At 39.4% G+C, this 25217-nt stretch overlaps 1 protein-coding gene across 14 annotated transcripts in view; it reads left to right on the forward strand.

Moving 5' to 3' along the window:
- Positions 1-559: 559 nt before the first annotated feature.
- ZDHHC18 (zinc finger DHHC-type palmitoyltransferase 18) overlaps positions 560-25217 on the forward strand; it is a 55820-nt gene continuing 31162 nt past the window's right edge. For 5 of the 14 annotated variants that reach the window (XM_058196402.1, XM_058196401.1, XM_058196406.1 and 2 more), the window contains exons 1-8: positions 578-1503; positions 5816-5976; positions 6817-6966; positions 11773-11910; positions 12712-12760; positions 13550-13652; positions 14394-14503; positions 17205-17304. In XM_058196402.1, coding sequence (XP_058052385.1) covers positions 1250-1503; positions 5816-5976; positions 6817-6966; positions 11773-11910; positions 12712-12760; positions 13550-13652; positions 14394-14503; positions 17205-17304 — 1065 coding nt within the window. In that variant the 5' untranslated portion in view covers positions 578-1249. The other 9 variants (XR_009156643.1, XM_058196398.1, XM_058196403.1 and 6 more) reach the window with 9 other exon arrangements.

A 25217-nucleotide genomic window follows, 5' to 3' on the forward strand; every position in this document is an offset into this window, starting at 1 on the left:
CACTTAAATTCAATCCCTGCTCATTATAGAATTTAAAATTAAAACAATCCTGACAGATTGTTGTCTAGCCTCTCCTTTTTTTCTCTTTAAAGTGCAAAGTGATAATTTTAACAAACACAAAACTTGTTTTCAATACTGCCTTATACAATAATGTGACAACTCCAAATATTGGAAATCGTTGGAGTAGTGTTTAAACAATAACAAAGGAGAACTTATACAGCACATGAACAGAACATATCTAAAAGTTTGATCATGTGACCTTGGGGACGCTGCAATGGTTGCAAGTGTGAAACACAGTCAAATGTCATTTTTTCAATGCCATTGTAACAGTCGAATAGTCACTAAAGAAACGGTTGTAAGCTGAATGCAACTGTAAGCTGCTTGGTTGTAAGCTATACAACGTACAGTGGTCTATGACAGGGCTCTCCAACCTTGACAACTTTAAGCCAGGCGGACTTCAACTCCCAGAATTCCCCAGCCAGCTCTGCTGGCTTTTGGTATTCTGGGAGTTGAAGTCCGCCAGGCTTAAAGTTGTCAAGGTTGGAGAGCCCAGGTCTATGAAACAAAGCAGTGAAATAATATGCATTAGGTGTGGTGCCTCATCTTTTTTTAATCTGGAAGCAATTTAAGAATATGGGGGGGGGATCTCCCATCTTCATGAAAAGCAACAAATTCTGCAAATGGCCCCCCGTTCCCTCCCAAGCCAATTTTTACTCTTTTATTCTCTCTTTATTTTCTCAACCAAGAGCTTAGAAAGTCCGGAAGGCCGAGAGGGCCCCGTCGGTCCTCCCGGCAAACGAGTTCCGATTATATCTCGGCGGCGTCCGCGAGGTACCTCAACGCTGGAGTCGTGGGGTGGGGGAGAGAAAAAGAAGCAGCAGCAGCCGCCTGCCAGTCGCTCTGGCCGGAGCGCGCGTGCGCGTGCATTCTCTGTGGCGCGCATCTTTCTCTCCCCTCTTTGAGGGGAATTGGCGGGAGCGGCCCGGTGAGGGTCGCGGCCCTGCAGTGCGGGCTCCCGGCCGGCTTGAGGGGGCGCTGCGCCGGGAGGCCCGCGTTGGGAAGGCGGGTGTGGGGAGCGCGTGTGCCTGGCTGCTGGTCCTCCCTCCCTCCCTCTCTCTCTCTCGAGCGGGCGGGCGCCGGAGAGGCAAAGCGGCCCGGTTTCTCCCATCCCGGCGCACCGGCAGCGCCGCCCGCGGGGGGTCCGGACGCGGGGAGGCCAGCCGCCGCGGACGCCATCACCATCACCGCCATGAAAGACTGCGAGTATCGTCAGATCCCGCCGGGTACCCCGGCTGCCCCCACCGCTTCTGGACCCCCGAGCTCCGTGGCCACCAGCACCGCCCCCGCGACTCTGGCTTCGCGGCCCCGCCGCAAGTGGGAGGTTTTCCCCGGGCGCAACCGGTTCTATTGTGGCGGGCGCCTCATGCTAGCGCGGCACAGCAGCGTCTTTCTCCTCACGGTCGGCCTCATTGTGGTCACCAGCGGCCTCTTCTTCGCCTTCGAGTGAGTCGTGGGGGGGGGCGCGCGTGAACCATCGCGTGGCTTTTATGGACGGTGATGCCTCCGTATCCCTCCCCGAGTTCGCGCCCTCCTCCTTTTTTCTGCCTTCCCCAATAAGGGGGGTCTCCAAACAGGTGGAGGGGGGGAAGGTTTGCAAGTCCCCGAAAAGGCTCCTGCGGTCGGGGATGCTGGCTGTTGTGGTCCCCACCCACCTGGAAGCCCACCAGGCCGACAAAGGGAGATGGATAGCAGCAGCAGCCGCCCACATTCTGAAATGTGTTACTGCAAGGAAAAGGTTTCCTGGCAAACCGGGTAAACTGCCTTGAATTCTCTGGGACTTCCTCCTAGGTAAACTCATACCAGAAGCGTAGTCGGATTGGCTGCAAATGTTTTACTCAGGACCCTGTTATGTCAATAGGGCTTGCTTTTTAAGTAAATGCATAGGTGCTAAGTTAGTGGAGGTTTTCAGTCAAGCTGCTTTTTTTCAAAAGGCAACTGGACTTTCTGGTTTTTCTTTTGAAGACGTTTCGCTTCTCCTCCAAGAAGTTTCTTCAGCTCTGTCTGGATGGCGGGGACGCTTTTGTGGACTAGAGCCTGTTGCTTCAAATCAGAATCTAGTCCTTGGTGATAAAACTGTTACGTTAGAATTGAATTGCAGTGGGGTTAGATTTGTTTCTTTGTTTTAGCCTTTCACCTATACCCTGTTTTCAGTCATCATAACCAATAATTTGAAGAGGAAGGAAATGCCAGTGTAGTAATTGGTACCTGCTACTGTGTAGCTGGTGTAGCTGCAAGGTGGAAAGCTGTACAGGTAGTCCTCATTTTACGACCACAATTGAGGCCAAAATTTATGTTGTTAAATGAGACATTTGTTAAGGGAGTTTTGCTTCATTTTACAACTTTTCTTGTTAAGCGAATCACTGAAGTTGTTACTAACACGGTTATTAAGTGAATCTGGCTTCCAAATTGTCTTTGCTTGTCAAAAGGTTGCAAAAGGTGATCACATGACCCCAGGACACTGCAATCTGTTGTCAAGCCTCCAAATGTAAATCACCTGACCATGGGGATGCTGCTACAATCATAAGTGAAAAATGGTCACAGGTCACTTTTTTCAGTGCCATTGTAACTTTGAACATTCACTAAATGACCTGTTGTAAGTCGAGAACTACTTGTAATATGGACTGCTTGGTCTTAGCTTACACACTTAATAAACTCAACCATTGTCTGTGGGCTGGTTTCATTTGGAGTTTCGGGGGGAGAGGGGGAGAGATGAAGCCCAATGCCATTGCAATACCCTCAGGGCTCAAGCCTCTCTTCTCCTCTCTCCTCTTTAATATTTACATGAAACCGCTGGGTGAGATCATTTGCTGGCAAGAGATGCTGCATCATCAGTACACTGATAATACCTAGTTATACATTTTCACCACTGGGCAGTTGACATCACAGCTAATCAAGTGCCTGGATGCTGTGATAGTTAGATGAGTAGGAACTAACTTCAACTACTTCAACTGGACTCTGGCAAGACAGAGTGACTTTGGGTTTTTGGTCCCCAAGGGTCCAGTTATATATCAATTGTTGATGAACTTACATTCTCCTGGACTTTTCTGGTACACAAATGGACTGATGGCTCCTGCTCAAAGAGCAGGTGGAAGTCCTGCCTAGAGGGACATTTACACAAACTTCTTTTGTATGCCAGTTGTATTCTTTACTGGACCAAAATGCCTTTGGTCACAGTCACTCACACCTTAGCAATTTCTGTTTTGTTTACTTCAATGTGCTCTACATGGCACTACCTTTGAAGACCACCCAGAATCCATAACTGAGCCAAAATGTAGAAGCATGCATAGCTTTCTATGCCCCTACATTTGCTTGCATTACTCCTCTGATGTGCAAGTTGCACTGGCTTCCAGTCTCCTTCCAGGTGCAATTCAAGGTGCAGATTATTACCTTTAAAGCCTTAAGTGGCATGGGACTAGGTTATTTGCTAGACTGTAACTGCCCTTCCCATTAGATCAGATAAGAGGCAGAATCCAGGTTCGCTCCATGAAATGCTGGCATCTATTGGTACTTAAGAACTATGCCCCTATTTTACGAAAAACTGCCCCCTCCCCAGTAATCCAGCAGGCCTCCACCCTTTTAGACTTCCTGTAAGCCATGAAAACCTGGCTCTTCAATCCAGGTAGAGTAATGGGAGTCTGTGGATGATTGCTGGGGCATCTTGTGAGGATGATTGAGGTGCTGGCTTTTTAGTTTGTTTTTTGTAATAATGTGGTTGTTGCAAGTTGTCCAGAAGTTTGCTTATAAAATGGACAGTTATACAAATTGTTTAAATAAACAAACCTGAAAGGAATATTCCTCCAATTAAGGATAATTTAATAGGAAAGTAGCTACTCTGTTCAGACAAAATAAGGCATCTTATCCTATTATATAGTTGTTTATGTGAAACAGTTGGAAGTGGACATGGTTAATCAAGAGGATCATTAAGTTACAGCAAATTATTGGCTAACAATATAGCATTAATTGTTCCAAAACTGTAGTGATATATTTTAGACACCTTTGATGTTAAGGTCTCTAAAATCGAGAATTTTAGTCATAGGTTCAGGTTAATCTTTCAGAAACAAAACTTCAAATGTTTATTGTGCAAGTATTTAATAGACAATAAAAAATAAATACAACCATTGATGCTAGGTTTTCTTTTACTCTAAAGGGTTTAAATAATTTATAACTAATTTAAAAAACAGCATCCAATTCTGATTTGACTAACTGGTTGAAGCAAATCTTTCTTGATTTGACTAACTGGTTGAAGCAAATCTTTCTTGATTTGAAGAAATGTATTTCAAAGTTCATAATGAAAGAATGGCAGCATACAATTGGGTGTAGCTGTGATTAATTTTATAATTTGGAGGATTGAGAAAGACTAGAATTTTCAGACAATATTTTTTAATTGTAGTTTATTTTAGTTGGATACAAGACTAGCCATTCAGAGCAACATTTAGCTGGAAATAACATTTTAACTTTGACATTTCTTCTTTGGTCATATCCTATAATTAAGTGGTTGGTAGAACTACAATTCTGTCTGTAACTTTGAGAATATATGACAGATTGGTAGCATTACAATCACATAAGAAAATCTTAAAACTGCATAAATAAATATTTAGAGTTTAAATTTTAAAGCTGGCATCTTCTAGTATTGTTTGGCCTCCTTAGAGCATGTCACCAAAATACCTAATGTTTCACTTCAAACATGGACAGAAAACAAGAAACAAATATTTTTTTCCCCTCTCGGGGAAAAAGCATTTGGAGAAAGATACTGTATCTGCTGTTGAAAAACTAAATTTTACAGTTTTAGAATGTTGTATAGTGAAGACACCTTGTATTGCAAGAAGGTTTCAGGTGTGGAGTCAACAACCTTGGGTAGGAAGAATTGGCAGTTGTCATTTGACATACTTGGGAAAGTTTAAGGGGCACTGCCCCACAGAACATTAGGCGTGAGACCCCTATTGTTAAATTGGGCTCTACATTTCAGTTGAATAAGCTTGTATTGCCTGAACTCCTTTACTCGGTGGATGGGCTAGTAGTAGAGTTCCTCAGATTTATGCACAAAATTTTTACATAGCCAATTCAAATAATGATATCTCTTATTAATACAGTCAGATCTAGCTTTATTTGTAAGAACCCAGTTGAAAAACCAATAGAACCCTAAATAATAATAATAATAATAATAATAATAATAATAATAATAATAATAATAATAATAATAATAATAATAATAATAATAATAATAATAATAATAATATCAGAGTTGGAAGGGACCTTGGAGGTCTTCTAGTCCAACCCTCTGCTCAGGCAGGAAACCCTACACCATTTCAGACAAATGGCTATCCAACATTTTCTTAAAAATTTCCAGTGTTGGAGCATTCACAACTTCTGCAGGCAAGTTGTTCCACTGATTAATTGTTCTTAATTAATTAATTGACTATGTGAACTGAAATTAAACTAGAAAGTGGGAGATTCTAGTTTAGGCACAGTCTTAAGGAGAAAAGTGCTATCTATAGTATTGCTTTTGAGAAAGACTTACATCATTGAACAAGTATATACTGAAAGCATTTGACAAGTTTCATCCCAGGAATATGCTATAAATCCTAGGTATCTTTGTATCTTTTCCCTAAAAGTTTTAAGAGAGCTAGGCAAGTTATGATACAATATTTGTTAGTTGAAGGAAGCAGCTTGGCTAGGAAAAGAAACCAAGCAATGACTGGAAAATTAGTGTGATGAATGGAAATTCAGTTTAAATAATGTTTTCTTTACTTTTCAGCTGTCCATTCCTGGCTCATAAATTGACCATGGCCATTCCTATCATTGCTGGCATCCTGTTCTTTTTTGTCATCAGCTGTTTGCTACAAACCAGCTTCAGAGATCCCGGTATTTTGCCCAGAGCCACCCCTAGTGAAGCTGCAGATCTGGAGAAATGGATTGGTGAGGCTTATTACATTTTTTAATGGAAAAATATATAAGGGATGCTATTAATGGTATTTATCCAGAATTGTCATTTTGGCATTTTCATTGAAATTATCTATAGAAAGTGCACATGTAGTGTCAGATCAGGGCCATTTTATCCTTTAGTCTTTGACTAATTCCAATAATTAGTCTTTGACCAGTTGATAGGAATCCATAATCTAATAGTTACACGTTTTACTTTTGAAATTTTTGTATATCCTGGTTCTTTCTTTCGCTTGAACTTTACAGCAGGTTTATATCACCATAGTATGTAGAACCTAGTGATATCATATTCACAAAATGACATATGATCAATCAACTTTTTCATATTTTTAAAGTGGTAGCTGTAGAAATATTAACAGAAACAATGAAGGAAAGTCTGTTTGGATTGTCCTTTTAATTTTTGAGGTAATGTAGTTTTTAAACATCCTTTTTCCTGGGCCTTTTTAAAATTGATTTACACCAACTTTAAGGGAATGATTCTGAATATGGATTGTTTGAAACATCCCACTATAGTGCATCTCAAAAATTATAATGACAGTGCTTAGATATGAGGATTAACATATTTTTATATATTAGTCACTGAAAGAATTACTTCAGGAGTGAATTCTATTTTTCATTTGTGGCCTGCTACTGTTCAGATAACATGCTATCATTTCAGAAAGACAGCAATGAATGATGTGGATCGGTTGTTTGGATCTTAGTTTAGATGGAGACTTGGTAGAAGATTATCAATATGCATTCAGTCTGGTATTGCTTTAGTTTGGTATTAGTCAAATCTTGGATGAGTCTAAGAGGTGAATATTTTTGATTTCACAGACAACCTCGGCACTTCCACTTATCGGCCACCTGCCCGAACCATGGAAGTTGTAATAAACAAGTATATGGTGAAATTGAAATATTGCTACACGTGTAAAATGTTCCGTCCACCCAGGACTTCCCATTGCAGTGTCTGTGACAACTGTGTTGGTAAGATCAGAGTGAGACTTTTATCCTGTGAACAATCAGGATTATCATTTCCATTAAAGTTATTTTTCTGCTTTTGTTGAATGCAGAAACATTTGAGTTCACATTTTATGTTGTATGTTATTTGTTTAAATTTGATTGTTCCTCAGAGGATAATTCTGAGTGTAATAGAGAGGGTTTCTTATTCTGCTTGTGTTTAGGTAGAAACTTCCCAAACTCACATACAGTGATTCAAAAAGAGGATTATCAAGGTTTTTTGTGATACTATCCAAAGGTGCCTGCTGTTCAAAAATATACCTGGATGCATGTGTGTAAAGTTGTAAAGTTTGAATCTTGCCTTCTTTGAGCTGCAAGAGAATATTTTAGAAAAGTCTGAGCAATGAAGAATAAAGGGCACTGAGTATGATTTTGCTTCAAGATCAACAAGATTCCAGACCTTGTTAATTCTTTTTTTTTCTTTCCCAATCATCATTCTTTCTACTTGCCTGTCAAACAAATTGCCACCCCAGTAAACATCCCTCTGAAAAAGAGTACCTACTTCAGATTGGAAAGCCTATGTTTCTCTGCTGAGGTGCTGTAACAGTGAAAGTACATGATGTAAGGTATATCTGGCCTTTCTATATGGTCACAATATGAATATATTATATTGATTAAAGAGCATCCGCTGGGAAGAAAAGGTGAATGGATGAATGAATGGCACTGATAACTGACTTTTTCAATATGCTAAGGTCTATTTGGTGGCTGCAAGCAAGGATAAGTGACAGGCAGGTATTAAGAATGATGAGAATTACTGAAAACTTAAAGAGCAAAGAAGTAGCAAGCCATTTCTATTTTAAGGAGATGTTGGCTCTTCATTTCTTTCATTCTTGAGGCATTTGTAGTACTGAAATATTCCTGTAGCACATGTTAGTTGGGAAAAATAGTTACAGGCATATCAAGACATGAACCAAAGCGTGGTCACACCCAAAAACCTAAACCTTGCCAGGATGTATCACTCTTTAGGGCAAGGGGAAGGTGTGGGTGAGGCAGTCTACTTTTGAAGTAGATCATTGCATTCTTGAATTGACATTTTTCCCTCTTTTTGAGGGCAGTGAGTTATCTTTAATGAATCCAATCTGAATACAAATCTACTTTATCAGCCAATTTCATGTATAGCCATGGTTTTAAACAATGGAGCGAACACGGTTACTGACTCAAGAGCTATATGACTACACCTATGTTAGATTAAATTGCATAGCAAGAGAAGACAGGCATATCTGACAAAGCCAACAAAAGGGTTTTGCTATGAGAAATGATAAAGTGTTTAGGCACTTGTATAATATCTTTCTTCAATGTACCTGAAGCAGATCGTGAAAAGGAAGAGATAGTATCCAAGGGAGCACACAATAAGTTGCAAATCGAGCGGATAAAATTAGAGTTTGGATGGCATTGGCATACAATTTGAATGGCATTGACATTTCTTGAATAAGTAAGATAGCTAATGTTTGTCTTTGAAACTTAATTTGCCTGGCTGTAATAAATGCTATATAATGAGGAATACACATTTTAACAGACTTGATAATACACAAATGTTGACTGATTTGAGATCAAGTTCCTAATAATATACCTGTTAAAAGGTGAAATTGTGGGAAGGAAATAGGACTTTGAATAATTATCTATGAGTTCATACTGGCTCTGCATATGCAAGTTACCATATTTTTCGGTGTATAAAATGCGCTCCCCCCCCCCAAAAAAATGGGTGGAAATGTCTGTGCGTCTTATAGAGTGAATGTTGCCAAAGTCCCGCCCACCCGCTGGCTCCTATCCTTTGACCTCTGCCTCCCAGCAATTTGCCTCCTTGCAGCAAACAGCCTGGTCAGCTTCAGCACAGCCTGATTTAGCATGAGCAGCTGATTGGTGGTTGGATTAGCCTCCTGGAATACCACCTAACAGCTGTTCCACGTTGCGGGGATCGCCACCGCCCATCGCAGCCTCTGCACGGCCCATTTTTGGCCTCCATGCAGCCCATTTTTGGCCCATTCCAGACAGCAGGGATAGGCAGTGCTAGGCAGTGCTGGCAATCCACGCTGCCTGGAATGGACCAAAAATGGGGCACATGGAGGCTAAAAATAGGGCACGTGGAGGTGGCAATGGGCAGCAGTGGCAATGGGCGGTGGTGATTGCTACAGTCTGGAACAACTGATAGGTGGTATTCCGGGAAGCCGATCCAACTGCCAATCAGCTGCTCACGCTAAATCAGGCCATGCTGAAGCTGGCCTGGCTATTTGCTGTTTGCTGCAAGGAGGCAAATTGTTCGGAGGCAGAGGTAGATTTTTTTTCTTGTTTTTCTCCCCAAAAGCTAGGTGCATCTTATAGTCCTGGGCATCTTATTAGTCTGAAAAACATGGTAATTGTTTTAATCCTTCATACGGGTCCATGATACCTGAGGAACTGTTTCACCCTGTTGGGACTAGCCATCCCACTCATTCCAGAAGAAAGGACTTACTTTGGATCACTTCAGCCAAAGAATTTTAGCTGGCAGAGTCCAGGCAATAAGCCTTTTCTGCTGTGACCCCCACCCTCTGGACTATTCTCCCACCTTGGGTAGGGTCTACTCCCATATTCCTGGCCTTCTGGAAGAGCCTAAAAATGTGACTCTGCTACTTGGCCTGGGGCCCTGATAGGGGCCTGCTGCATTGGGGTTGCTGATCAGGCAGAGAAGATCAGCTCCAGGCCACCTATCATCTTTTTAGTTTTTTTATTCCATTTTTCTAATTGTAATTGTTTTCTAGATTTTTTTTTCATTTATTATATTGTAAGCCTCCCCCCCATCCCAGTATCAATAAGATAGGTGGCAATAAATAAATAAATGTAATAAATGAATTAATATTCCCATCAAAATGTTGGCAGTTGTCAAGCAGATTGAAATTTCTAATGGTTTTATCACAGCATTTTGATTTTTCTAAATATGTGGATAGGAGTGTCAAGGGAAAGGGGATCTGTCAGGGACCTAAAAAAATCTATTTTTAAAAGTAGAATAATAACTGAGGTATAAATATATATCCTTTTCTTGATATTCATGAATTACTTTTCTTTGCTGTATCCCAGCATTGGATTGATTTGGATGTGTTCAAAATTGTTCTTTTCTGCATTTTTTCCAAAGTGATCCTCTGGGAAAAATTTCACTGTAATCCAAAGAACCACAATGCTTTTCTAGTTCCTAGTTTATTTACCTTTAGTTGCCAACTCATTCTTGACACTGTCATTTCACTATTTAGTGAAAAGAATTATTTCACTTTATAGTTTCAGCATCCTGAATGCTTCCATTTTACTAAAATGCTTAGTCCTTTTTTACTCCTAAGCCCCAAAGGTTTGCCAATGTATAGCTTTGTAAGCTGCAAATAATTAGTTTCCTACTTGTTTGCTACTTCAGCAAATCTGATGTACGTATCTGCGAATTGGGTTTCTGGAGAAACGCATATTAGAACTGATCCTCCTGCCTATTATCTTGTCTGTCCCCAGTGTCCTCTACAGTCTATTTCTGGCAGTTCAGTACTGGGGGGAAGCTAGTATTATGTGCATTACAAGTAAATCTGGCATCCTAATTTCTGAACAAACACGTTAACTCTGGTTGAACGACTTGTGTGAATGAACTTTTCATTCTCTTTTCATTCAGTTATGTGTCTCTCATTCTAATACAATGGTAACCAGTTCCCTAAAGCTAGTAGTCAGATCTCAATTCAGTAAACTTGCTGTTGATATTTCAGCAGAAAAGCTAATGTTGATTGCTTTCAGAGAAAAGAAAATTTAAAAGCCACAGGCTATTTCATATTTCTTTCTTTTTGTGTCTTTGAATGAGTGTTGACTTCTGGTGAATCCCTGGGCATGTCCCTTCAGTTTTCTTGGCAAGATTTTGGAAATGGTTTACCGTTGCCTACTTCTTAGGGCTAAAAGAGAATGATTGGCCCAAGGTCATCCAGCTAATTTTGTACCTAAGGTGGGCCTAGAACTTACAGTATCCCAGTTTCTAGCAAATTGGCTCATTTAATATTTTAGAACTCTCATTACATACACATTAGCAAAAGAGAGCCTGATCTTAATGTATTGTTTGTTTACAGTGCTTATATTTCATTTTTTCTAAGAATTCAAAAAAACATATACTAATTTTCCCCCTCCAATTTTATTTTAATAACAACTTTATGAACTAAGTAAGACAACAAGAGACTGTAACTGACTCTAAGTCCCCCAGTGAGTTTCATGACCGACTGACCGTAGACCTGATTGGGGTCTTTTGGAATCCATCACTAACCATAGGTTACACTCATCCTCTAAAATTGTTTTCTGCATCACTTGTAAGATACATGAGGGATGTGTACAAAGAGTGTCAATCTGGGAAAATATCACTTTGGGAATTCCAAAAGGTTTCATTTCGTTCCAGACCACAGTGAGAACCTCCTTTAGACCACACTGTTGCATTGGCAGTTGTATAATGCTTAAAATAAATTCTCTGGAGCAGAAGTGGTTCTCGATGTTCTGAATATAATTTTCTAAATAAAATTGGACCAAATAAAAGTGAGCCAAACTATCCTTGGCACATCTCAAACTATTACTGATCCAGAAAAGTTGCTTTCAGAGATTAACATACTATAAACCTGCAGTGCCATGATCTGGAGTGAATGAAGATGGAAATAAAACAGTCAAAGAGTTCTGAGTTCCTAGAACAATTTGTTCCCAGATTGGCATATTATGTACAGTCCACGTATATATCCTCTTTGAGCATGTGAAATGTCATTCCCTTTAATACTGTGTTTTTGTTCCTTTTCTCCTCAGAACGATTTGATCACCATTGCCCCTGGGTAGGCAACTGTGTGGGGAAGCGGAACTATCGATTCTTCTATGCCTTCATCCTCTCTCTCTCCTTCCTAACAGCCTTCATCTTTGCTTGTGTCATCACCCACCTTGCTCTGCGTAAGTATAGCCTGTTGTCAAAGTTGAATGTCACAGAGCTCTAGGAAAGCGTGAGGAAGTTCACTGTGTCTTAAGTCACAACTGAAGAAAGAATTATTTAGAATAGATGTGCATGAACTCTCATTCCAAATCTACATTGGCCCCTTCTAACCCTCAGATACAAACCCAGGAATCTCTTGAAAAACTGTCAAATAGTATTTTTAATGAGGGCATTTATTAAATATGTGGAAAGTAATAAATAATACCTATAATAAATAAATAAATTGAAAAATGAATGTGGGCCATACAGTAGCCAAACAAAGATGTTAATATAAACATCTGTAACAAAAATAACATTTGTTAATGATTTGTTAATGTACTAAAGTTGACCAGTCCTACCCTGTTTCCCCCAAAATAAGACATCCCCGGATAATAAGCCCCGGGTTTTGGAGCGCATGGCAGTAAGGCCAAGCGCTTATTTCAGGGTTCAAAAAAATATAAGATAGGGTCTTATTTTTGGGGAAACACAATATATATTAACCCTTTCCCAATCTAAGTATGTTGGATTACAACATCTTTAGTTCACAAAATCAGTTTCAAGAGGGAAACTGCATGGCTCAAAACCTCTTTTCTATCTGAGATGCTGGGAATCAGCACTGTTAAATCTTCTATATGTTTTTGTGGTTAGAGAAGGAAAATAGGAAAAGGAAGGAGTATCATATGATTCACTGCCTTGAGTTATTTATAACAATAATAAAGGCAAGATGAAAAAAAATCCAAAAAAAATTCCTTCCTTTATCTCAATGTCTGTTTGCTTTGCAGGCTCCCAGGGAAACGATTTCCTCACGGTTTTGAAAACCACACCAGCAAGATATCCTTTCAATATCTGTTTCTTTCCTCTCCCACTTAAAATCTTTGATAGTGTTTTTTGAATGTATTCAACAAGACTTGATCATAAATGGGAATTTGAGCAGTTCATGGGACTCACAGCCCTAACACATGTACAGAAGGTAAAGTGGGAGTTGGCTGACCTTGGGGAATGAAGAAGACTTTCTTCCAGACCTTTTGTCCCCCTTCTCTTTTGGCAGGTATTTCTATCTAACCTAAAATCTGGCATTCATTTGGTCCATGCAACTTGGTGACTCAAAAACTGTAAAAATAAAAATCCAGTGCCCTCTGTAGAGGTCATCCTTTGGTGATGATTAGCTGAGGCAGGCCTGTCTCAAATTTAATATCTCAAAGCCAGATGGGGACTTTTTGATTTCCCCAAAGGTTTTTTTCAATCTGTGTTTTGACTTGACTGTGTAGCTGTGCTATTTTGCGCTGTTTTCACTCTGTGGCTATCGTTTGCTTTATTGCTCATGGTTTAGCTTTGTCTGTAAATCCGTTTTGAAAATCTTTTAAATAGGATTAAATAGCAAAGTATTAAAACAGCTGGGGACTCTTCATCCTGAAGTGCAGAATACATTTTCCCCTGATGAATTTATTGTATCATTAATTATATCTTTGGGTTTATTTGTATATCATCTTTCCTTAAAAAATTATGCTGAAATGGCTCCGATGCATTTGGTGGATGGGGACTATCGGTAAAACTTTGGCAGAACTTCAGCAAAATGAATGCTCCTCAGTCACAAGTATTATTCCTTAATTCCTAATTTACTCTGTTGGAATTGGTGATTTGTTTTTTTTCAGTCTGGTCTATTTTTGGCCTCTCAGGGTTTCACACTTACTTAATTGCCTCCAATTTGACAACCAATGAGGATGTGAGTAAAAATACTGTTTTCATTGAATAGAAGTTTAACATTCCAAATAGTCACCATGACAGCTTTAAATCAATTTCTTGAAAGGCATAAGATTGTTTAAAATATTTTTCTTTTGTTTTGTTCTGAAGCACAGTGACTATAACATTTATCGTTCCAAATTAAGGAAAAGGGGCCTTTATTTCTAGTGAAAAATGTTCTAATTTTTAGATCAGCCAACTCATAGCGTCCCATAATGTCTAGATCAGGGGTCTCCAACCTTGGCAACTTTGAGACTTGTGGACTTCAACTCCCAGAATCCCTCAGCCAGCAAAGCTGGCTGAGGAATTCTGGGAGTTGAAGTCCACAAGTCTTAAAGTTGCCAAGATTGGAGACCCCCGGTCTAGATGGTACAGCCAATGATTTGGAACACTGGCCTTTAGTTAAATTAATAAATGTTTCAAGATATCTGCAGTCGGAAGGGGCAAGTGATACCACAACCCAGTCATTTGCGTGCCTGTATCTGATACCAGGATACAAATATGAGTTTGCATGTTTTGTCTTTCTTTTGGGAGGGGGGACCTTATAGCAGACACCTATGGCATCAGTTCTGTAACCTGAATTCCTACACATGCATGTGCAAATATATCATGGGGACTAGTTTTATCTGTTGCATAGTTAACTGTGACTCTCATCTAAATAAAGACAAACCAGCAAAAGATTTTCTGGATTTTTCCTAACCGATTAATCTCTTTTGGATTGTAGCTCAAGGGGGCCTGGTCAAATAAGAGAGGTTCTGAATTTGCCAACCCCTATAGCCATAAAAGTGTCCTAACCAACTGCTGTGCAGTGCTCTGTGGGCCGTTTTACCCCAGGTAAGGAAACATGTTCCTAGATGGGGTCTGTATTCAAATGCCTGAAGGATGATCCTGCAGCTGCCTCTTGTTCCTGTTCTGTGCAGCCATTCATGCAGGTAGAAAAAAAGAGAACAGCAGCCAGTGCTTCATGATCATGAGAACGATCCATCACTCACACAGTGAGAAATATATATGTATAGTTAAAAAAATGAAAGTTAAGTGGGGGAATTTGGTGTCTTGACTGTTACCATGGTAGTTCCCTTTGTGTAAAACATTAATGCAATGTATAGCTTTATGTAAATTATGGACTTAGAAAACAAAAACAGAAAGAAATGAAAAAGGGAGAAAGAAGAGAGCTAAGGAAGTGGAAACAGCAGAGCTAGAAATTAAGTTTTAAAACATACATAATACTGGGTGAAAGTGTTTTTCTGCCAGAAATAAAAGTTCTAAATTCACTCTCTTTTCCTTAACTAAAAAATATAATTTTCTACAGTTTAATGCCTGCTCGTGAGGCAACTATCTTTGTCAGCTTAATGGTTGTCCTAATCATTGAAATTGGTTAGGATACAATGTAATGATGTCAGTCTTCATTGGAAAACCTCATTCTGGCAAATGGCTTACATAGACTTTATAAAATCAAGCCATTTCTGCCTGTGAAGCTACAATTTAGACCGTAAGAAAGAAAAGGGATGAAGAGATACAACAAAAGCATCAGATCTTACAATAAAAGCAGGTGTGAAAAATGTTCTGTTTGGGATATAGAATATTCTGTTTTTCTCCAGACCGCTTTGATCTGGCTGTTCCTGGAGTTGTTTGGCCATTTCCCAAAGTTTATAATCCCCAGAATGGCAAAGGGATCTAGAATATTCCAGTACAATCTACCTCTGAAACAAAATATTTTCAGCACTCTTATAAAATAGCACAGGTAGTCCAACCACAATTGAGCCCAAAATTTATGTTGCTAAGCAAGACAGTTAAGTGAATCACTGCAGTTGTTAAGTTAGCAGCCCAGTTGTTACATGAATCTAGCTTCCCCATTGAGCTTGCTTGTCAGAAGTCACAAAAGGTGCGTTTACATGACCCCAGGACACTACAACCTTCATAAATACATGTTAGTTGCCAAGCATCCAAATTTTGATCATGTGAGCATAGGGATGCTGCAATGATCAGAATAGTGAAAAATGATCATAAATCACTTTTTTTTAGTGTCTTCAAACAATAACTTCAAACAATAACTAAACAAATGATTGTAAGGCAAGGACTACCTGTACTACCTGCTGGAATGGAGACAGTTCAGAAAGATCAGCTGTTTGGAACTAATCTTTGAATAGAGCTGAGGGAATATCCTATTTCCATCTTGTTCAGCTATAGCTTTTTAAATAAAATTGATATTTGACAATTTCAGTGAGGAATTTTCATTTAGGATACAATTTCCTTTAGATCAGATGCAGCATTAAACATAAATATTCTAGGATTTGATTGTGAATATCACCACAGCAGCTAGGATTGTATTTGCAAAAAATTGGAAAAGTGAAAAGTTACCTTTGCAAGATGAAATAATTAGAAAAATATTGGAATGTGCAGAGATGAGTAAATTAAGATTTGAAATTAGAGAACAAGAAGATAAACAATATTATAAAATATGGGATTTATTCTATAATTGGTTAAATGGAAAGATATGTTAGGAAAAATGAGTATAAGATATATGTATGGAAGAGATGATTATTTTGTGAATGCACAGGAACATATGTTAACACCCTTACAGCATGTTGTAATGGAATTGATTTGATGAGGTTTTTTTATTTTATGTTTAAAAATAAATAAATTTTTTCAAAAAAAACAACCCCATAAATATTCTAGATGATCCCATCATAAATCCTTGTTTAATGGCAAGGAGCAGAATTAGGCAAAACAAATGATTATTATTTCCACACTTATTTTGAGATAATACTAAAAATTATATGGAGAATATGTACAAAAAATCGTTGAGCAAGAGATTACCCATTTTATATTTTGGAATGAATATAATAGTTCGAATATTATAGTTTGAATGAGGTCTTACATTTCTGTCTGAATTTTTTTCTTGGTTGACCTTAATATATCATTTATTTCTAGAATTGTAATGGAGAATAAGTTATAATATTCTGATGGAACCCTGACTTTGCAAAATGTGTTCAGTATTTAGCAATTTTAAAGTAATTTCAGTAGCATTCTGTACTGTATAAATCAAGTGGGGCAGAGTTGAACCATATTCAATTTTTTTTTGCCTCTTAAATAAGGGATTGAAGGTATTTTATTAATTTTTTCACACGTTGGCTATTTATTTATTTATATGGCTACCCAGCTCACAATTTATCATTTTTTTCTGAAAAATGCCATGGGCATATGACAAGTTGAGTTTATTTGATAGCTTGTCTACTATAGTGTTTACTTTTAAAAGTTCAGATCAACAACCAGCTCAATCCGTACATGGACTACTGGTACTTGCCTTTGTACTTCTATGTAATTCCTTACTAAATTACATCAAATTTCTTGTTTGTGATTGAAAGCCCAGTTAGAATTCTCAACCGAGCCCTAATAATGAATATGAGTATTACTAAAGGTAAATGAGAGAAAGGTTGTTGCTTAATTGTTTTAGCATTATTTCTTATTTGCATAATTAATTAGTAATCTAACCTTTTCTCTCCTTTTTCTTTCCCTCCTTGTCTGAATTGTCTAGTTTAATAGATAGAAGAGGATTTGTCCAGGCAGATGCTGGGACTCCCTCTACTCCAAAGGGTGAAATCCCTTCCTTTGGAACAAAATCTGATGCCAGCATGGTATGAGCCAACACTTTAGCAACGCTGACATACATATTTTATGCCTACCTCCAGCTGGTGCCTCTCCTACCTTTTACCATTATCTGGGCTCAGGCAGACAGCCTCGTGGAGCAGAGTCTCCAGAATTCTTATTCAAACCACCTTCTCTTGCATTGATTTTCAATTGGTTTGATTTTTTAATATATATTTTGGAACTTAACCGGCCATTTTTCACTGCTGCAGTTAAGCTCTAGGTAGGACCTGCTGTCACCTTGAGGGTTAAAATACTTAGAGCAGAGGATGCAGCTGGTTGGGAGATTCCAGCTTCATGAGAAATATATTTTATCGGGGTTTTGTTGAAAAGATTGGTAGAAAAAGGCATAGTTACTTTGCATATGGAGCTGTTGTAACAGAATCGTCTCCTAAAGTATTCTGCGTGTTCGGACAATATTAATGTTACAGTGTTTGTCCTGCCATTCTGCCTGAATATTGCAAAGAAGAACTGATGAACTTTAACATGAATCATTTGAAGACCCAGCACTACCTTGCTTCACCAGCAAATATTGCTTGGTGAGGAAGTTAGTCTAAGTTGATCTTTTGGGTAGAGAGTAGAAGTTCCCTAGAAATGATCATAATCAGAAAATTGTTTCTCAGTCTGGGAATTGACTCAGGATTGTCCTTGTCTATTTCATCTGAATCAGGATCAGAACACTAAGGTTCTAGAGGTTATTTATTTAATAGTTGGAATGAAATTAAAGAGATCAGTTGGAAATCCTTAAATTATATCATTCCAGATGAGTTGTATTTACCTGGTGCCTCAGGACAGCTGAGCCACTTTTGTATTGGGTATGGAGATTTGTATAAGTAAGGCATGTGGACTAAAGGCCATTTCAGAAAAACCTTTATGTATACAAGCAGTATCCAAAACAGAGTTATTGTAAGAAGTCCATTCACTTGGATCTCTGATCATTTCTTTAAAGAAGAAGGGATCCTGCTTCCTCATGCTGAATTTTCTTACTGTCCCACAGTTCCCATCCCATGGCATGAGAGAGCCCTTGCCTGTAAATGGGGAAACTAGATACTTGAAATGTGTTTATTAAAGCTGCTGGGAATTTTTGCACAAATTTTATGGTTGTTTTTTTTTCTAGCAATGTTATTTTGTCTTCTAAAAAGATCATTTTTACTGTCTGTAAACCTGTGCCCAGAAGGTGTTTTTCTTTAAGTGTTCTATCTTATTTCTTGGATTTTACCAGCCAGTAGGAGGAAATGGGGAACCTGTAGAACTTGCCCATCCAAGGTGTTAGATTTCATTTCTTGTACTGTATTCGAAAACATCTAGAAACTACCTGGATGGGTTAATCAGCTATGCAACAGTAATATTCTCCCTGCTGACCTTTGACAACTGGGGTTTATGAGAAATTGAATAGGATTTTGTATTTCCAAGAAAACAAGAACAAGCACGTAAGTGTATTATCCATCCTACTTCTGCAGAGGAACTGAGAAGCACCCTTTTTGTGTAAAGAAAAAAAATGCAGTCGCTGTGGTCAGGAGTTTCCCATCATTCTCACTTTTCTGCCAATATATTCCCTTGACTGTTGTGGGCTGTGTTTTGAGTAGCTCCATCATATTCAGCAATGGTAACCACTGCTCTGGGCATCTGGCTGACTTTGATAGGAAGATCGAGTTGAGAAGCAAGTTGTCCAAATCCTTTAAGCTGAATCATGGCAACTGATCTGAAGTGAGGTCGCTCATCTGTAGGTATATTTTTGCACCCTTCCTAAAATGTTTGACATTACTAGAAGGAATAATGCTCTGCCTTCAGCATGTCTGTCCTGAGTTGGAGCACTTAATGAAGAACAAAGCCAATAACTGTTATGGCATTTCTTTGCCCATTTTATATTTTGGCTAGTTTTTCTGGACAAATTAAAGTTGCAAGAATGGATAATATATATATCACTGGTGCTCCCTTTCTGAAGTTTGAGTCTGATTTTAAAATCAGCTGAGGCATTAGGCAAGAGCCATTTAGATGTTCTGATGAGGTGCAGAAGCTTCCATAGCAGCTTCCAGCTGCTAAATGTGGCTGCTGTGATATGTGATATAATTGTATTTATATTCCGATGCATGCCACACCTAGGAAAGCCTCTGTATAACTCTCAGAATCTCTAGTATTGCTGATCTTAGCAATCCATTTTCTGATCACTGTAGAGAAGGGGTCTCCAACCTTCGCAACTTTAAGCCTGGTGGACTGCAACTCCCAGAATTCCTCCAAAATTGCCAAGGTTAGAGACCCCTGCTGTAGAGCATACTTCTCATTCTGGGACAGTTACAAAGGCTTTTCCAATGGTATGATGTATGGGAGAGTATTTTTATTCTGTGCCATTTAGATAAGTGCCAAGGCTGGGGTATTTTAATAATAGTAGGCTTAAACCTAAAGGTTGAGTCTGCTACATCATCGGTTCTGTCCTGTAAGATCCCTGGACTCAGTGGAGAAAATATCTGTCTCTACACTCCTGGTTTCCATCACCTTGCATGTCTCTGAACAGCTGAACTGCTCTTGTTCCCAGAGCAGCCACTTCCATGCCTCTCAACTGGTTGGTGCTTTTTTGGAGGTAGCCTTACCTGTAATCACTTATATGTGAGAAGTTGGCTAATGGAACCCAAATGGATCTTGGAGCTACAGTAGGTGCTCAAAATAATGTGGTTTTGATCTCAGAAGGCGGTTCATAACTTATTTCTTTCAGAAATTTAAATCAGAAGGGAGGGTGAGAAGATAATTCTGGAAGAGTTTTTCTTATTAGGAAAGAGAAGAGTTGTTCTTATTGAAGAAAAGTTTGTGTTGCTCTCTAAGGCATTACTTTATAACTTGGCGGGGAAAGAATCTGTAAGCAGTGTTCCATTTGTGTGGGAAACACTCTTACAATGACTAAATCTTTTGTAATAAAAATGTTTTTTTAAAGAGCTAATTGTTTTCATTTTTATGTTTCCATTTTCCTTATCTGCCAAATTAAGACAATTAGTGTTGGAATATCTTCTAGACCAAGAAGCTGAATTTGGGAAATTTCAGGGTTGCTGATCTTGCAACCCAGCAGGGATAGAAACAGATGCTAAACATATCCCTTATAATGAAAGGTGTAGATTGGAGAAAGAGGAATTGAAGTTTTGTTTTAGTGTATTGCTTCAGAGTTGCTGTAACTAAAGCTAGTCAGAAAGAATGCATTTAACTGCTCTCACACAGCAGCTGTGTGCTATGTCTGTCTTTTCTCACTTCCTTATCATCCTCAACCTGTTCCCCAAACCCAAGCCTGCCACAATACATAATCTCTGGTATCTTCTTCAGGAGGATGCCTGCCAGGACTTTGCGATATCTTGCACTGCCTGATGGGATAGTCCCTCCCCACAGGATGGGTTAGTACTGCTCCCTGAAGGTTAGCTGGTAAGAATTTTTTTCTTCCTCGCCATCACCCAGTGATTCATCTCATTCTCACCACATGAGTGTTCCAAGTCTCTGGTGTCCATGTAGCCCTCAAGTCTGAATTGTTCCCCATTGTTATGGGTCAATCATCCATCCATAGCTTAAGCTGCAAGCAGGGTACCGAGGTTTATAAAGCGCCAAAAAGGACTTGAGGGATAGACAAGGAACCTGTGGCGCAAGGCAGATAAAACACTATATAAGTAACTACACACCTGGATGAAGAGGTGGACATTGTGAAAGGCTGCACTCAACATTGGGAAGGCTTGAGCTAGGGTGAAAACATTAACTTTTAGCACAAGAGACATTTGTTGCATTTTGTCATTGGTGAGCCATGGCATATATTTGGCGATGGCTGTGCTGTTACTGTCTCCAAGAGATGAATTCCTGTAAGTTATTATCATTGGTGAGGAAGTACATGTCATCAGATCTGCCGCCTCTACTTTCCCCCCTTAAGAAAGAACAAAACTGGAGAATCTTTTTAGTTACTTTACTCATTAATCATCTTTCCTTGCCTTACATCCCTTATACCAGGGGTGAAATCCAGCAGGTTCTGACAGGTTCTAGAGAACTAGTAGTGGAAATTTTGAGTAGTTCGGAGAACCAGCAAATACCACCTCTGGCTGGCCCCAGAGTGGGGTGGAAATGGGGATTTTGCAGTATCTTTCCCCTGGAGTGGGGTGGGAAGGGAGTTTTTGCAGTTTCCTTCCCCTGCCATGCCCACCAAGCCACACCCACCAAGCCACACCATGCCCACCAAGCCACGCCCACATAACTGGTAGAAAAAAAAATTGGATTTCACCACAGCATTATACTCTTGCATAGAAAAAGCAATTGTTGCCTACTGGTATTTAAGTGAAGGCATCTAAAGGAGAAACAACTGGGATAACAAGCAATCTGCTGGACTGTGAAGCTAATTCTTTCTTTTTGGTGTCGTAAACAGATTTGCATAGGGCAAAGCAAAGGAAGAATTCTTGACCTTTAGCCATCAGCCTATATTCCCAGCTTGGGGGGGGGACCCCAGAAACACAGTAGAGGCTTCATTCCAAACATACAGAACTTGGTGCTATATGTTTTCATGTAACCTCAATGTACAACCAGTCCAGCATGTTTAAATATGTCATTGTGTGATTGGAGTAGTCTAAAGGGGGCTGTCATTTATAACTTCTTGCATGTCTAATGAAAGTTGACTATATGCATATCAAATCCCATTAGATCATCCACATATATAATTTAAGAGCCCCCCCCCATCAACTTCTGGGCATGATTTCTCATTTCTAATGTAGTAATAGAATTTATTGTTACAATGGATGCTATGGGTGGTCATGAAAAGGTTTGGGAGTATGTGTCGTATTTGGCATATATCTGAATTTTACTTTTTCATCACAGGGGAAGGTATTTTTTTTTTGTCTTTCATTCTCTTATATGTCCATGTAACATTCTTCAGGAACCTTTTATTTTGTTTTCTTCATCCTCCTTTTTTTTTTTGTGGGATGTATCTAATATTTCCCCTCCCAAGAGTTTTCTTCATCCAAGTGTTTTGGAGCAAAAGCTCCCTTTTTAAAAAGACATTTTCCAGATTTACCTATATTGTACTAACTTTCCTTTTCCTGTGCCTTCCTTTTCTCTAGCTTGCCTGTCAATGCTAGGCCTATGATGATCCTTCTTTTCACTGCTGCTTTCATTTACTAATCCTCTCTTTTCTTCTTCCTTTTCCCTCTCCCAATCTCCCCACCCCCACCCCACTTCTTGGGAACATCCAGTATATCCAGGGCACAAAAGATCTTTTGAGGACACTCTGCGCCTCGTGGCAAAACTCAAGGCGAACCCAAGAGGCCCCTGTCAAATATCTGAAAATACAGCCGTTGCCACCACCTGTGCCTCTCAACCCTCCAGGGCTATCTAATTTTTCTATTGCTGCATCACTTTCTTTGTCCCAGCAAAAATAGGGAGATGCCACCGTGCACAAGGAAAAAGCTATGCCAAGCCCTCAAGGCTGGAGTGGAGGTGCTCCTGCTACCCCTGGGGTTTGAAGCTTAAAGCCATACAAATCAGTTCATCTGCTGTGAGTGCAGTTAGAGGAAGTTCTTTTGGCTCCTGCATTTCAGACCTGGGACAGGGATGTCCCAAGCCTTCAGAATTCTCGGGCGATTTATACAGTTATCTAGGTTGGTACCTTGTACTAATCAATGACACCGATCCCAATCCAGTTCTGTTGTCTAGAATCAGTGTTTCCAAAGCACACTATGCTTGCGCCAAACGTGAGGCAGTTGGTCAACGTTAGCAACTTTTCAAAAACAACGCAATGCACTGTGAGCCAGTATTCAGGACTGTGTATGCGTGTGTTTGTGTGTCCGTACGTGTGTGGCTTGCATGATTCTATAGAAACGTAGACAAAATACGGGACAAGGGATCTAGAACTTTCCGGGAACTGTATGCTTTTTATTTTGCTTTTTCCCCCCCTCCAAGCGAATTCTAAACATTATTATTTGGAAGGTACGCTTACAAGTGTCTATGCAGTTTCTGCTGAAATCTCAGAAGTAAGATGAATCTAGATTTCCGGTGATTCAAGTGGAGATCTAGCACTCGCCATCTTTACAAAATGAGAATTATGCAACTTTATAAACTTATGTACAACTTGCCTCCTTTCTATTCTGCAAAATCTAGATGCAAAATTGTATGTGTGTGTTTGTGTGACATGTGTTTCCTTCTGTATTAAGCACAGTACGATTCACAGCTCTGCTACGTAAGTGTTTGGGTCTGTGGTGCCCTAAACTATCACGAGAGGATAGTTTGGGCTGGATCACATCAGTTATATCGATCTATCCTGCTGAAATTCAAGCTGCTATAGCCAGCAGGGCAAGATTGTGCAGAGTCTGGATTGAAAACTTTTTTAAAAACTCTACTATAGAGATGAGAAAGGGGTATGCGTACTCCTCTGAATATAGTTAATTTAGTGTTTATACTGGTAACTGAACTTGAGTTTTAGAAGTGGTTTAGATTTTTCTCTACCTTTTTCTTCTCTTCTGCTTCTCCCCTCCCCCAATCTATTGACAGTAGTGTTTTGTAGTATTAGGTAACAGTTTCTGATCAGAATTCTTTTCTTGCTTCACCTATTGCACATAATTTCTAGGACGGATAAGACGTAAATCAGAACAGGGGTTTATAGGAAAGCTTATTCCAGTCTTTCCTAACTTGAAATCCTCTGCAAAGTTGTTGGACTTCAGCTCTCATCATTCCATTCCTCATGTTGCTTGGGAAATAAGAGTTGAAACTCTAGCACCTTTGCGTAGGGCACAAACTTCCCCAGGTTAATTCCCTCTAGACAACAGAACCAAACTTGTTTGACCTCTTTGACCGTATTTTTCTGGAATTTGAAATCCATTTATGCCTTTCACTTTTGTAACAATAAAACTTCTCCTATCTTACTCCCTGACTCTCTGGTTTCTGTATCAAATCCATCGAAACATATTCTCCATATCCATCTACGCATGTCGTTTATTAGTTCCCCTTTTCATGCTGACATTGAAATGTAATAGTGTAATAGATGATTGCATGCCTGTCTCTATGTGATTTTTGCAGGTGCCAGTTTCCTGTGCATCATTCTAAAAATGAAATTGCTATGCACAAGGAGAAAGTATGGAGGTAGATGCATATTCTACTTATTCCTCTACGGGTATAATCTCATTGTTTTAACAAATAGAGTCTAGCCATCTAAAGTAGGAAATCTCTTTCATCTGTGTAAATCCTATGCAATTTAGAACTGAATTTGTCCTTTAGAAAGTTAGTGCTCACATTTGCAGGACAGGTTTGAGCTCTATAGTTTTACTTGTCATGTTGCCCAAATCTCAAAACTTTGTGAATAGCTATAAATTTAATTTAGATTATTTTATGATTGAGCAGCCCAGGCCTACAATGAGAGGCAAACTGGAACCACTCCTGTAGTGCTGTTCTACTTTTCTTTTTCATCCTTTGTGTCTACATTTGAAAGTAAAGGCCCTGGGGAAGGACTAAGTTTATTCATCCCTTATTCATCCCATGTACTGTATTTTTCAGAGTATAAGACATTCCGGATTATAAGACGCACCTACCTTTTTTGGTGAGGAAAACAAGAAAAAGAAATCTGCCTCTGCCTCCCAGTAATTTTGCCGGCAAATAGCCTGCTTTACTTTCATTTTCGTTTTCAGCATAGCTTGCTTAGGACAAGAAAAAAAAATCTGCTCCCAGCAATTTACCTCCTTGCAGCAAGCAGCAGACGCCCATGCAGCAACAGGCCATGGCAATCCCTGCAGCCTGAAACAGCTGAGAGTCGGGAGGCTGGCCCAAAGGACAGTCAACTTATGCTAATTAGGCTGTGCTGAAGCTGAAATCAGCTGTTTCTTCTTGCTGCTTGCTGCAAGGAGGTAAATTGCTGGGAGGCAGAGGCCATAATGTGAGGGGCAGTGGATGGGCAGAGCTACATTCG

Source organism: Ahaetulla prasina, chromosome 10 (assembly GCF_028640845.1).
Source record: "Ahaetulla prasina isolate Xishuangbanna chromosome 10, ASM2864084v1, whole genome shotgun sequence".
Lineage (NCBI taxonomy): Eukaryota > Metazoa > Chordata > Lepidosauria > Squamata > Colubridae > Ahaetulla > Ahaetulla prasina.